The 14,011-nt window shown below is 32.4% G+C and overlaps 1 protein-coding gene across 17 annotated transcripts in view; it reads right to left on the minus strand.

The window, feature by feature from the left end:
* FIP1L1 (factor interacting with PAPOLA and CPSF1) overlaps positions 1-14,011 on the minus strand; it is a 74,527-nt gene that overhangs the window by 26,417 nt on the left and 34,099 nt on the right. For all 17 annotated transcript variants that reach the window (XM_053923562.2, XM_045183001.3, XM_045183000.3 and 14 more), the window contains 2 exons: positions 8,847-8,940; positions 6,654-6,810 (listed from right to left, as the gene is read on the minus strand). In XM_053923562.2, the coding sequence (XP_053779537.1) occupies positions 6,654-6,810; positions 8,847-8,940 (251 nt within the window). The remainder of the gene's footprint in view (positions 1-6,653; positions 6,811-8,846; positions 8,941-14,011) is intronic.

Raw genomic sequence — 14,011 nt, forward strand, 5'->3', positions numbered from 1 at the left:
CCATCTTACTGGTGTCCTCTACCATCTTCTCAGCATTCATGCTTTCATGAAACAAGCTGCCATGTTGGAGAGGATCGGTCAAGCCTATGAGATGACCATCTCAAAGTCTGTAAGAGACCTTGAAGCGGAGGACCCAGCTAAACTGTCTCCACTTTCCTAACACACAAAAACTATTCAATAATAAATATATTGTTGTTTTAAGCCAATACGTTCTGGAGTAATTTCTCATGTAGCCCTAGCTAACCAATACACATAAAAACTACCTATCATTCTTCTATTAACAACACAACAACAACAACAAGGCATGGCAGAATTAATTGTGTGATAGGTCCTCACTGGTAACTTCAAATTGCTAGTTCCTACTTCTCACTGGTAACGTCCACATTATTGCAACATTATTTCAACATTTCAACATTATTATGTTACAAATAAATAAGCCTGATCACTTTCCTTAAGTCTCAAGGATTTTTAAGTCAAAGTCACCAAGCCCATACACACATAAATTCTGCACAAAGTCAAGACTGACAAAATGATTACATACCACCTTCCATTAAGGAAAAAGAAACATAGGATATAGAACACTGTAAAACTATCTTTTAATAATTAAGATGAAATAATTATAAAATACAAAATAGAATGGAAGTAATTTTAAAGAAAAAAATCTGTTAAAAGGTGCTACATTCACAAAACTTACAGCAACAAAGTTACCAGAATACTTCATACCTAATAGGTAAAAAAAGATGGTTTATGCTAACTATAAATGGAATGAACTACTTTATTCATATTAGGACCTCTTAATCCTGCAGTTTATAAAATAATCTACAGGCTAGAGAAATTAAAATTCTGTTCAACAAATAGAAACGATGCTGATAGAAATTTCAATATTTTTACCAAAAAAAACCCCTGTAAAGAAATTGATGTCTTAAGCACACATATAATCACAAAATGACTAGAAGAATCACACAAACCAAAGGCAAATATTAAATTATAATTAAATTCCACAAAATATAGCATCTATATTATTAAAAATATAACTAATATAAAGGGAGTGTCCATGGGCAAAACAGACATTCAAAAATCAACATCCTAAAAATCAACATTCAAAAGAACCTTTAACTTCTATTAAACTTATTTAATTTTTAACTGCGCCAGAATATACTACTTATTACAAATAATTAGCATTAGTTCCCATTTTGAGTATATTAAAAACACAACAGACTTAGGTTTTTTTAACATAAAAAAATGAATATAATTCTCAAAAGCTTCAAGGAATTCCTTTGCAAAGGTAATTCTATAAAACACATCTTTGGCAAATAGCATCAGTTAATATGCAGATTTGCTGTGTTAAAACCAAAAAGCTTCACTGAACTATAAAATGATCATAATAAATGTTATATTCATGAAATAGCTTATCAATTAGAGGGGCAAAATTGTACTTCCTCAAAGGTGCTACTAACATTCATCCGATATAGTCAACCTTTGGCAGTTCTCAAAGTGCTACTTGGAAATTCCTGGGGTACCTAAGGCCTTTCTAGAAATCTTCAAGGTCAAAACAAAACTACTTTCATAGAAATACTAAGATGTCATTTGCCATTTTCATCCTCATTCTCTTACAGGTCTACAATTAAGTTTTCCAGAGGCTACATAACATACAAAACAATTAGGGCAATCCAGTTTTCTATTAAGCCACACAGTAAAGAGACTGCAAAAGTGCAAAACAACGCCACTCTTTGCACTAAATGTTTTTTGTTGTTCTGGAAAAAGTTATTTTTAAAGAAATATTTTCTTAATGTTAATATGTAATGGGTTTGAGTATTTTAGAAAATAAGTATATTAAATAGAATATTTTAATTTCTCAGTTAAGATCTAATACAAAAAAAGATGTATAAATAAAAGCTCTTTGGGGTCTGCAGTAATTTTTAAGAGTATTAAGGAGTCTGTGACCAAAATGTTCGAGAGCCTCTGTGCTAGAATCAGACTGCTAACTGAAAAATAATCTAAAAACATGGTAGGCCTTGGGGGAAATGCAGAAGACTCCAAATGTACGCTGCATTTCTCCCAAGCCCCATCTATCATCGCTAACCCCAGTTCAAGATATTTAAGGAATAAGTAAGGTTTTCAAGTTCATATAATTTGTAGTACTAGATGAATAGTAAGACAATGACATACCTGACAGTCTTTCAGGAAACCTAATTCCTTCTAAAATGCAGAAGCTTACACATTTTGAAGTCTAGATAAACAGCTAAACCTTATATCCCACTTTAAGTGCTGAGATGACTTGTCCATGGTCCAGACTAGTTGGGTTACATCTCAGTAAAGCAAAGAGCCTTCTTCAATGTAGTAGAATTTTACTGTTGAGCTAGATTTATTGTTCCCAAGACATACAGAACCACAGTCACATGAGCCTTAGTACTGATTAATGTAACAAGAAATGAGTTAAACTGAATATGCCTTCTGTCAGTAAACTCTATTATAAAAACATAAAAATAAAATATGACACTAAAGTAAATTAACACATAAAACCCTAAATGAAATGTAACATAGGTTGAACAATTTTAAAAAGTTCGTTTACAATCATTAAAATAAGCCAGACGCCAACAAATACTGAATGATTCCACTTTTATGAGGTACCTAGAACAGGCAAATTCAGACAGAAAGAATGGAAGCTAGCAGGGGTTGGGGTAAACGGGGAGGGGTTATTGTTTAGTTGAGCACATAATATTTGTTATAGACGATGAAAAAGTTTTAGGTACAGATCCTAGTGATGGTTACACAACACTGTGAATGTATTTAATGTCACTGAATTATACATTTACAAAATGGTTAAAATCATAAATATTTTGTTAGGTATATTTTACCAAATAAAAAATCAACTACTTTATAACAGCAATCCTTCCAATTTTACAATTTTTATTCTAACAAGAATTTCAAAACTAGTTTATTCAGTGAGCATAGACTTCTTAACACAAATTGGGCAAATACTAATACTGCAGTTAACTGATTTTGTTAAAAATCTGATTTCTGCTCTTTACAATCTCCATAACTTCCCTACACACACACATACATGCACTTCAACAAAATGCTTAAAAAGAAAAACAAAGCTTTTAAGACATGTTATTGGCGTGAATCACATAATCCAATAATATAGCCTTCTCGACATAGGTAATGATTCCCGTGGACATAGTTAATGAAATAGGCTTTGCTTGGGTTAGAATTCTGGTTCTGCTACTTTTCTAGCTAATGTTTAAACTCCTTGAGTAGCAGGTTCTGTACCTGTAAAATTATTTCTACTTCAAATGCTGTCAAGAATAAAATTGAGGTAATACAAGAAGTGTGCTCAGAACAGTGTCTCCAATAGTAAACATTCAATAAGTATTAGCTACTATTTGTGTTATTACACAGTGAAGGAAGCCACACTAACAACAGATCTGGTTCACTAGAAAATGAAGATAGATTTTCTGAAAATTAGGGAAGATCTTGAATAATTAGTATTTGTTTTCAAGTTATGGTTAGTACAGCAACTAGGAACCAGATTAAATATTTTTCCAAATAAAAAATACAAAAGTCTCAACATTAATTTAGGACCACAGGTCCCTTATATGTTTATTTTGCTCTACAATACAAAACCTCCTCTACTTTCATACTAATCTACTATGGCCAGAAAGAGTTTATTCTCTCTGTTAATAAGGTCTCATGTATGTTTGTAGATGTGTGTTTCAGGCAGAGAGAAGGCAATATACTTATCCTCATCTATTAACTATCTGAGAGTAGAGTCCCTTGAATGCGCATTGTCTATCACACCTCACGTTGCTAAGGAGTAACTACCGGTACTTATTTACACTATGAGCCAACTATAGAGTTGACTAAAAATTTTATCCTCCCAAACAGGGCATTTCTGAGTGAATAAAAATTATTCAGGGACAAAAGACATAAAGTAGGACTGTTCTAGGCAAATCTGGATATATGGTCACCCTACTTACTAAAAAAACTGGTAGCATCCCAAAATATGGGCTTAACATATCATTACTTATTTGTCCCATCATATACAGGCCTTTAGTTTTAAACATTTATGTATTTGAAAGCAAATGTTAATCAAGGTAAAATTAAAATATGTTTAAATTAATTCTCAAAGATTTTCTTCCTTTTAGTATTTCTCAACAAAGCACAAAGAAAACCTATGGTTCCTCCTGGAAAATGGAGTTTTCTTATTAAGGCAATATTTACAAAAAACCCTCCTGAGCCAGCTTTCTTTCCTTAGCTGCTTAGGGTTCTAAGGTGATATAAATTACAGCAAACTCAATAGAGCATATTATAATCACGTGGTTCTTTGGTAAATAAGTTAAAATGTGGCTTTAATCAGGGCCTACATGCAGCTGGCATGTATCTATGCAGCCATAGTGTTATTTGAAGCTAGTGCCCATTCTGATTGGTACGTGCCTTGTGTGACTGTACCAGCTGTCCATCTGAAAATCCCCCTGTGTTACAGATATACAAATGTGTTTCTAACTCAATTAGTTAACATATTTAGAGTATGTCAAGTATACACAAGACATTTGTGATCAGCACTGTGAGGAAACATACTCTTCCCAACAGCTCACAATCTAGTAAAAATGTGGAGTATTTCACATAGCCTCAACTTACAAATATTTGGTTTTTATTATGAATTAGTATCTTCCCCCACCTCACTCCAGCAGACACACCAATGTTAGGGTACTGCTTAAACCAGCATTAAAATTCATCTGAATTTGTATTCCTAAAATGTTAATAGGACAGCATGAGGTACAATCCAAAAATAAGCATCAAAGGAAATCTGGATAGTTATTTAAAATATGGAAAGCATATGCTTGAAAATTAACATTAAATATATAGTTTATGCAACAGAAAAGTAATCTGTTACAGAATGCCACAGATAATGTATACATTTTTAAAAGATTTATTATCCTTAGAAACAGATTATATGGCAAAATAAATGGGAGTAATTTTATCATTTAAAAAAAGCCCACTTCCAGATAATGCCATTGCCTATAAGCAGTATCTTCCAGAGCTACTAAATATTGTTATAGCAGTGAAGTATTTTTTTCATCATCATTATATATCACCACTCTCTCACTTTAATAAACAGCTAGTGTTGAACTATATAAAATGTTAGCCATCTGGGGATATACTATTTGGCTAGTAAATAAGAAAATTTTCTTAAATCAATTTTAGTACCTAGTAAAGTTTAAATAAGGTTACAAAGCAATCTAGCTTAAGAACTATTGACACATAAGCTGATTATCTTTTAGTCTCATTAAATCAAATATGTTCAAAATGAACTGTGTCTACATTTTATCTTTTTCAGAGGACAAAGAAATCAATTATGAATCATTACGTTTTCATTACTTTCCCTTATTTAGTTAATTCTCACCATATTAAAGACATAAGAATCTTGGGTCAAATCACAACTTCTAGTCTGTGTTTCAGAACAAAAAATTCTTGCTGGAACAAGAATTAACTGAACTTTAGAAATAATGTTGCCTAGAATAAGTACCTCTAACCTATCCAGTCTTCTCTTCCACTATTTTTAAGACAAGATTCTCTACTGCCAGAGTCATTTTCATAATAATTTTTAAGTCCTTTCGAAGGCAGAGGTGACGATGGAAGGAAATCAAAGGTGCTGTGGCGGTGAGGCCAAGAGACAACTGACATTTGGAGGCCAAGGACTACCAGAGGGAAGGACTGCACGAACCCTGTACTTGCCTCTACACTCTGGCCACAACTGGCCCTTTCAACACCAGACAGCGCTCCTGTAAACATGGAGGAGGTGGTCGTGGCTCTTACGTAAAAACTGACATATGTTACAACCATAATGCATATTACACATGTAATTCTGATTAGGAACGATAGATCATTTTTTATCATATACTATGGGTATCCTCCAGAGGAAAAAAGTAATTATCATCTCTCGTTAGTTTCATTAAAAAATTGGTTAAGGGGGATGAAATGAAAAACTTTTGGGAATGAAATAAAGGCTACCGGATAAAAGGTTGAAAGTACAAAATTTGGGGATTATTTGTAATTTTTTTCTACTGCCACTGATCTAATTTTTAATAAATAAATAATCAAAAGTGGCTACAAATGACAGAAAATTTACATTAAATTTTGTGTCTCATTTAAAACAATACCAGATACCTGGCACCCAGAAGGAGTCCCCTAAAAGGAAACCAGTACACGAAGAAAGAAGATGACCAGACTCAGATTTTCATTTCAAAATTCTCTTCACAGGTATAACTTTTTTTACCTACTCCAATTCTAAAAGTATCTTTAAAAGTTTTTTCAAAACAATTTTACTTGATTTATAATTCAATATGAACTTATACAATTAGCAACTTTAATTTGGGGAATATGGTATTTTTGGATCATAATTTTGGTATCTGTACATTCTCTATTTTAACATAATGTCTCTTTTCTATGCTGAAATAGCAAGACACACATTTATCTGTTACAGTGTGATCTACTGAAGACAACATAATTTTGTGTCTATTACATTTAGTGCAATGCAATAAGTAAAGATGTTATTTTTCAAATATATATTTTAATTGTTGAATTCAAAATAAAAGAAACATTCATAGGTTATTATTTTTTCAAAATCCAATGTCTTATGTACTATTTACCTGGTGGTGGAATCAGAGGCGGGGCAGTGCTGACGGTTGGAGGAGGTGGAAGAAATGGAGGAGGTGGAAGGTGAGTCGGAGGAGCTCCCGGAGGGAAAAATGGAGGTGGTTTGCTAAAATTGTTGTCTACTTCAGTAGCAGATCTTTCCGAAAGGACCTAAAGTTAGAGCATAGTTTATTAAAAAGATGAATAAGTGTTCTTATCTGTGATTAAACTCAGTAAATTAATTTCATTTCATCTAAGAGTCAAAGTGAAAAGTTTTATTTAAATACACATATTTTGAGGAGGCGAGAGTAATTTTCTGTGCACAATGTGTGTATATGTATATACACGCAGATGTGATACACTCACACATGTATTTAAAGCCTAGAAAAAACAACAGAATCATCACAAAAGTTCTTAATAAGAAATAATTAAGTGATAAAAATATTCTAAACAAAATTAAGTACTTTATAAATAAAATGTAGTAAGTATTATCATTATTACCCAACTAAAGTTAAAGTATTTGAATTAAAGCATGTAATCATTAGTGTCAGATACTAGCATTAAGAAATGAACGTGGCCGCAGAACCAGGCATTTATTGTACCAGGGCCTGTCATCACCAGGTGCAAAGTGAGAGACCACAGAGCATCAAGAGAGTGCAAGAGGCAGCCAGATATAGAGATAACTTTTCTGTGTGACCCCTGTGACTTTAAGAACAAGGGTTTATATTTGAAAAGTAAAAGTGTTTACAAAACAGTGACCTGTGTGAACAGGTTAGGGACAGGCACCAAATCAACAAAGGACTGGCACCCAGAAATTTAGATTTTTGACAAGTTTCCTAAGGGATTCTAATGTATAAACACATTTAGGAAACAGCAGAAACAGGCAACATAATACTGTATATTGAGATTACACTTCTCAAATCCTTACTAGTTAAATTAAAGCACATCATTTAAACATAAAATCATTCTTCCTTGCATTAACTTTTCCTATTTTTTGTACAGTAATTTTTGTAAGGCATATGCTGATAAGCTATTTTTTAATGAAGGAAACAGATTTAAATTTAAAGTATTATAGCATTTTGATGGTGGGGGAAAGAAAAAACTAGCTTAATTTTAGAAATGATTTACTTTTAAAGATGCTAAAAAGAACACTTTACATGATTTATTTATTAAAGGTACGGAAAATCAAAACACTATGGACATTTTTAAGTACTCATGAAAGGAATTACTAGTAAAATAGAAACAGACTCATAGATACAGACAACAGACGGCCCTCTGTCAGAGGGGAGGGGATTGAGGGTTGGGTAAAAAAGGTGAAGGGATTAAGGGAAAAAAAAAACCCTCATAGACAGACAACAGTATGGAGATTACCAGAGGGAAAGGGGGTGGAGGGAGGCAGAAAAGGGCATAAAGGGGAATATATGGTGATGGAAGGAGACATGACTTGGGTGATGAACACAAAATACAATATACAGATGATATATCATAGAATCGTACATCTGAAACCTATATAAATTTACCATCAATACCATACCAATAAATTCAGTAGAAGAAAAGGAAGTAGGTAATAAAAGGAAGTGTGGTCAAGTTAACAGCTGAAAGTTTCAGTTGCTAAAGTAATAAGTTGAATTACCTCAGTTACTAACAACTCATTCTCTTTCATCCTTACACTTGAAAACACAGGGCTTACAAATTTGTTTTCCCCAAGAAAAGCCACATTAAATAAATTATGATATATCAATATCATACAATAAAGCTATCATAAAGAGATTTTAAGTTATATTTTTAAGACTGAGAAAATGCAAATGATAATTTCAAATTTAAAAAAAAAGGATACACAAAAATATAATAGTATCCCAATCTTGCTTTGTGACAAGTAAGAGATGTATCAAAATGTTTTAGTGGTTATCTTTAGATAGTAGAATTATCAGTGGTTTTATTTTGTTCTTTAAACTTCCCCCATATTTTCCTTTTTGTCCAATGAAGCCATACATTATGTTTATCACAAGGAAAAAAAATCTTACTAAAAAAGACCCAAAAGTTATAAATTCTAAATTTTATTTGTAGTAAACCGGTGACTGACTTCATATTTTAAATCTCTTTGTAGCACCTAACACATAACACTATGAATATATACTGAATAAATTAAATTAAAACATGCACTTATTTTTTCAGCTAAAAAAATAATAATTTAAAAAATACTAAACCTGTATGTTGCTATTTTCATTTGCCCGGCGCCTTCCTTCAACTCGGCTGATAGTTATAGTCTGACCGATAACATCAATTGCCCCAGGTAGTCTCCTGTAACATAAAGATTGAGTCAATTCACTTTCACCTAAGTAGATACTGAAAAAAGAATACAAATATCGGGAGAGAAATAAATCTAAAACCCTATGCAGTGTACTTTAAAATAAAAATCAGGTTATAATACACATTGAAAAAACTTGACTAAATTAATTAAACTTCTCTACTTTGCATGGTCATAAAAACTACATTTTTATTAATAAACTTGGATCAACATACCCAGTGATGACTGTAAGGTTAGATTTAAGTATTTTTATAGGTTTTCTTCTAAATTTACTATTTTTTAATACTATCCAACTGAATTTATCCTTGTGGAATTGAATCAAGTAGCAAATGCTAAACAAATGCAAATAAGTTTTGGTCATGATAATTGGAATAGCACAGTTCTATTACAGAAACTTTTAGAAATACCAATAAAAGGCCTGAAAAGAAATAATACTCATTTTGACACACAGAGGATATTTTCCTTAGTGACTTATTCAGAGCATTAGAAAACATAAAAAAAAAACAGTTTTACATTTCTGATAACTTGCCTTTAGATAGAAAAGTTCAGATTTTTAAATGCCTGCCACACCTTCAATTTTATTTACAATCCATTCAAGTATATGAGTAGGTGGAAAATAGTCTACCGCAAAGTGCTGCAAGTTTAGCAGGAAAATCTAGTAAGTTAAATTTTTAAAAAATGGTAAAAGCCATTTAGTGTGGTTAAGGACTTGATAAAAAGTATACATGCGTAGTAAGACAGAAATGACTTACAGGAATAGGCAATGAAAAATGGATGCAAATTATATGAATTTCTCTTCATCTATATTTCAGTTATGAACAATTGTGACTTTGAAACTTTATAAAAAGTAAAACAATCAAAACACCATGTATCTGTCCAGTCACCAGATTACGTTCCTTAAAATGACTAAAAACAGCAGGTATAATTTGTTGAATGCCTATATATTTTACCTAAACCTCACAATAGTCCTTAATTTTTAAAAATCATTGTGTATTTGTTAAAAATTATAAAGCTAGGGCCCAGAGTGATGTCACTGACCTCAGTAACAATTAAACGGACAAACTAACTTTCAAATCTGAGTCTGATTCCAGAGCTTAGAGACCCCTTGAACCAGACTGCCTTCCAGCAAGATTACTGGCCTTGAGAAATGTAAGGCTTCTGGAAGATGAAGAATTGGTATAAGCTTGAAAAGCCCCATAATTTTATGCACACAAAAACAAAACAGACAGCCCTGTTGCATATATAACAAACAGCACTTGAAATGGCTTCAACTACACAGTCAATTCCAACTTACCGTCTTGCCCACTTTAAGACTCTGTTCTTTCTAATTTTAATATAATTTTTTTAAAAGTTCAAGCCTTTCCGATTTTATGCCTGGGTCATTGACTTCCAAGAGTTCCCTCATGATCAAGAGTGATTTTACTTAAATTACACCCTTCAATATACCTAGGAAACCATCCTAGCATTAACATATTAGAAAAATCCAATACCTTTAACATAAATATTGCTCCAATTTCTTCCCCCAAACTTAAAATACTTATAAAGCTATGCCCACTATAAACTTCCTATCAAAGCACACACCTTCAGCCCTTTAAAAACTTTTTAGGATTTCTGATATATGCACAAATCTCAGATTCTAACATCCTCACACATAAAGGTGTACATTCTGAGGCCAGGATTTTCTACAACATTTATTACTACATAGACTTCACTATAAAAGTCTTCATTTCTACTATTTCCTTTTCCATTCTTTCCTATTCTCAACTGCTAGATTCTCCCCTCTTCATCTTTTTAAATCAAACAATGAAGAATAATTCTCAGAAATTTGTTTGGGATTGCAATTTGGACTGCCAATTCTCCAAGTTGTTAAAAAGTAGCAAAAATTAAATCTAGATATAATATTCTAATATTTGTGCTGAGGAAATATTTCTATAACCTTTCACCATGGATTTGAAAAACTGCAACATATAGAAATATTTATTTCTTAAAGTTTATCTTAAATAAGATCAGAGAATTCTCATTACTTTTTTCAGCTTTAAATGGATTGTTTAATTACTAAAGATTCAAAACGGCATATACTACATTCTAAAAACATACAAATGAGAAATGAATCTTAAGAAATGTGTATTTCTAGAGCAGGGTAACTCATTTTCACCAGGGGCAACATCAGCCTTGCGGTTGCCTTCAAAGGGCCGAATATAATGTTACAACTGTATAAGTGTACCTACTCCTTAACTGTTAAGTGAGAGCTCGGCCCTGCCACTGGGTAGAAACAAGGGGCCAGGCTGGATACCACAAGGTGGAGGGCCGGATTCGGCCCACAGGCCTTTTGTTTGCCACCTGTGCTCTAGAGGAAGTCCATAAATTTTTAATTCCTTTTATTTCCATAAAAATAACACTTCCTTGCCCAGACATTTTTATAATACAAATTAATTTACCTTAATCATAAATGTGAAGGTTACCATTTTGTTTAGAAATATTTTTATGACAGAAATATAAGTATATACAAAGTAACACAAAAGCCCTTAATATTTAACACAGATAAGTACACAGATGAGTAATTCAATGTTATTCTGATTAATTATGAAAAAATATTGAAGTGTATTTATTTTACAAGTTTTTCATGTAACACTTTTGACTTCAATACATGAAAGATTTAGTAGAACTTCACTATAATGATCTTCTATGACTTGGATTGTCACATAGCACAAGTTTAACTGGGCTTACAAATTTGTTCAGTAAGGCAGACAGCTAATACAGCTATCAAGATTCTCCCCCCTCTACTGGACTCAATCATATACAGTAGTAAAAAACTGAAAGAGACAAACTAATCACAGTGCTATCTACAGTTTTATTAATCTACAGCATAATACAGGCAGTGAATGTTCACAAGAGCCTCTACCTTTCCTCCTGGCACAGATATATATAAAAACATCTCTAATAATAATATAATTAAATTAAAATGTCGTTTTTTGATGATTCTGATGTTCCAGAAAGAGTATGAGGGCTGCTTACAGAAGAGATACAAAAGAAATTTTTAAAGTGACAAAATCATAGCCTATGGAGGACGGACAAAAGATTAGTTAGCAATCTTATGTCACAAATTTATCTCTGAGCTTATTTAACAGCAAAAATAAAGGACTTTATTATCGTTAATGTGCATAAGACAAAAACAAAGCATTATCTCTGAAACTGCTGTTCATCATCATCATCATCATAATAGCTAGTATTTATTGAGCACTTATTATGTGCCAGGAAAGTACTGTTCTAAGCACTCTATATATATATAGGTGCTCCTTGACTAAGAATAGGGTTATGTCCTGATAAACCCATCATAACTTAAAAATATTGCTACCAGTAAGTCAAAATGTATTTAAGACACCTAATGTACAAAACATCGTGTCACAGCTTAGCCTTCCCTACCTTACATGTGCTCAGAACACCTACATTAGCCTACAGTTGGGCAAAATGATCTTGCTGCTTCTGCCTGGCATCATCTTGCCATATATCACTAGCTCAGGAAAAGATCAAAGATCAAAATTCAAAGTATAGGTTTTATTAATTGCACATCGCTTTTCCACTATCATAAAGTCAAAAAATCATCAAGACAAATCATTAAGTGAGGAACAATCTGTATTTACTTCTCATAATAATCCTATAAGGTAGCAACTACTATTATTTCCATTTTATAGATTAAAGTAAATGGAAAAAATTTTCTCCTTTGAGACCACCTGAAGAGGAAGTATGATAGAGCATAGTAGTTTTTAAACTTTTAGACCACAAAACACAGTTCCTTAAGAAATATTTAGTTTGTAAGGCAATCCAGTACACACATATTATATAAAAAACTAAGTTTCATGAACAACACTTACACTTAGTATAAGGAAAAGGTAACATTAAAATAAGATAAAATTTAATTAATATTTAAATATAATATAAGCAAAAAACAAAGTAAACAATACAAAACAATACAAGAAATATTTGGTGGCTGAAACCACCAAACTGATTTCATATTCCACTAATGGACTGTAATTTTGTGCTTTGAAAAACACTGAAATAGGGACAAAGTCTCCAATATTTCTACAGTAAAAGCAAAAGTGAATTTCAGGGCTGTTTCTCAAAATATTCCTCAACACTGGGTGAAGCATACAATAACTCACAATTCAATAAAGGTAAACTTAATCAGGGGAAGTAAAACAATACGGTCTGAGCATACAGCCCTCTTCATAACTGTCAGGCTTGATCTAAGAATTTACCTGTACTTTAGAGCAAGAGTCCTTAACGAGAATATCTGAGCTACAAATGAATCAGGAGGGCCCCAAACCTAAATTTATGCATATATAATGTTATTTTTCAGGCAAGAGTCCACAATTTGCAGCAAATTTTCTTAGGGATTGCTGTTTCAAAGAAAGTTCAGAACCACTATTCTAAAAGAATTAATGATACATATCCTTGTGTCATACATTAATGATACATACACTATTCTAAAAGAATGAATGATACATTAATAGAAATCTATTAATGCTGGTTTCTCACATCAGAGCTTCTAATAAGAACTGGGCGCAGATAGTTCAAGGGTGTATTCTCCAGGAGGGGGAAACCCTGGACGGTAGCTATTTCATATTCTCACATTAAAGACATACCTTTGGTATGAATGTCTAACTCAGGTCATATATCTACATAGATGGCTGTGATAATACTGCATGAAAAAATGGTATAACATTTTTAAAGCTAATTAGGAAAGAGATGAGCCTTGAAGACATGTAGAACAGATTTAGCCACACAGGATGGAAATGGAAGAAATCTGAGATAGAGGGAAGAATATAAGCAGAAAAGGGATGTGCAGAAAATATATGAAGAATTCCAACTCAGCAAATAGACTATCTACCAATCTGTTTACAATAGAAAAAGTTCAATCCACCTTTGACAGTAGTTACCAACAAAAACACTTAAAGAAAGACAAAGAATATAAATTAAATGAGGGGATTCCAAGATGGATGCAGAGTGGGTAGAAGTTACACTAACCTACTCCTGGCCCCAAACCGACTTTACAGCTAAAACATA

This window comes from Desmodus rotundus, chromosome 4, assembly GCF_022682495.2.
Source record: "Desmodus rotundus isolate HL8 chromosome 4, HLdesRot8A.1, whole genome shotgun sequence".
Taxonomy (NCBI): domain Eukaryota; kingdom Metazoa; phylum Chordata; class Mammalia; order Chiroptera; family Phyllostomidae; genus Desmodus; species Desmodus rotundus.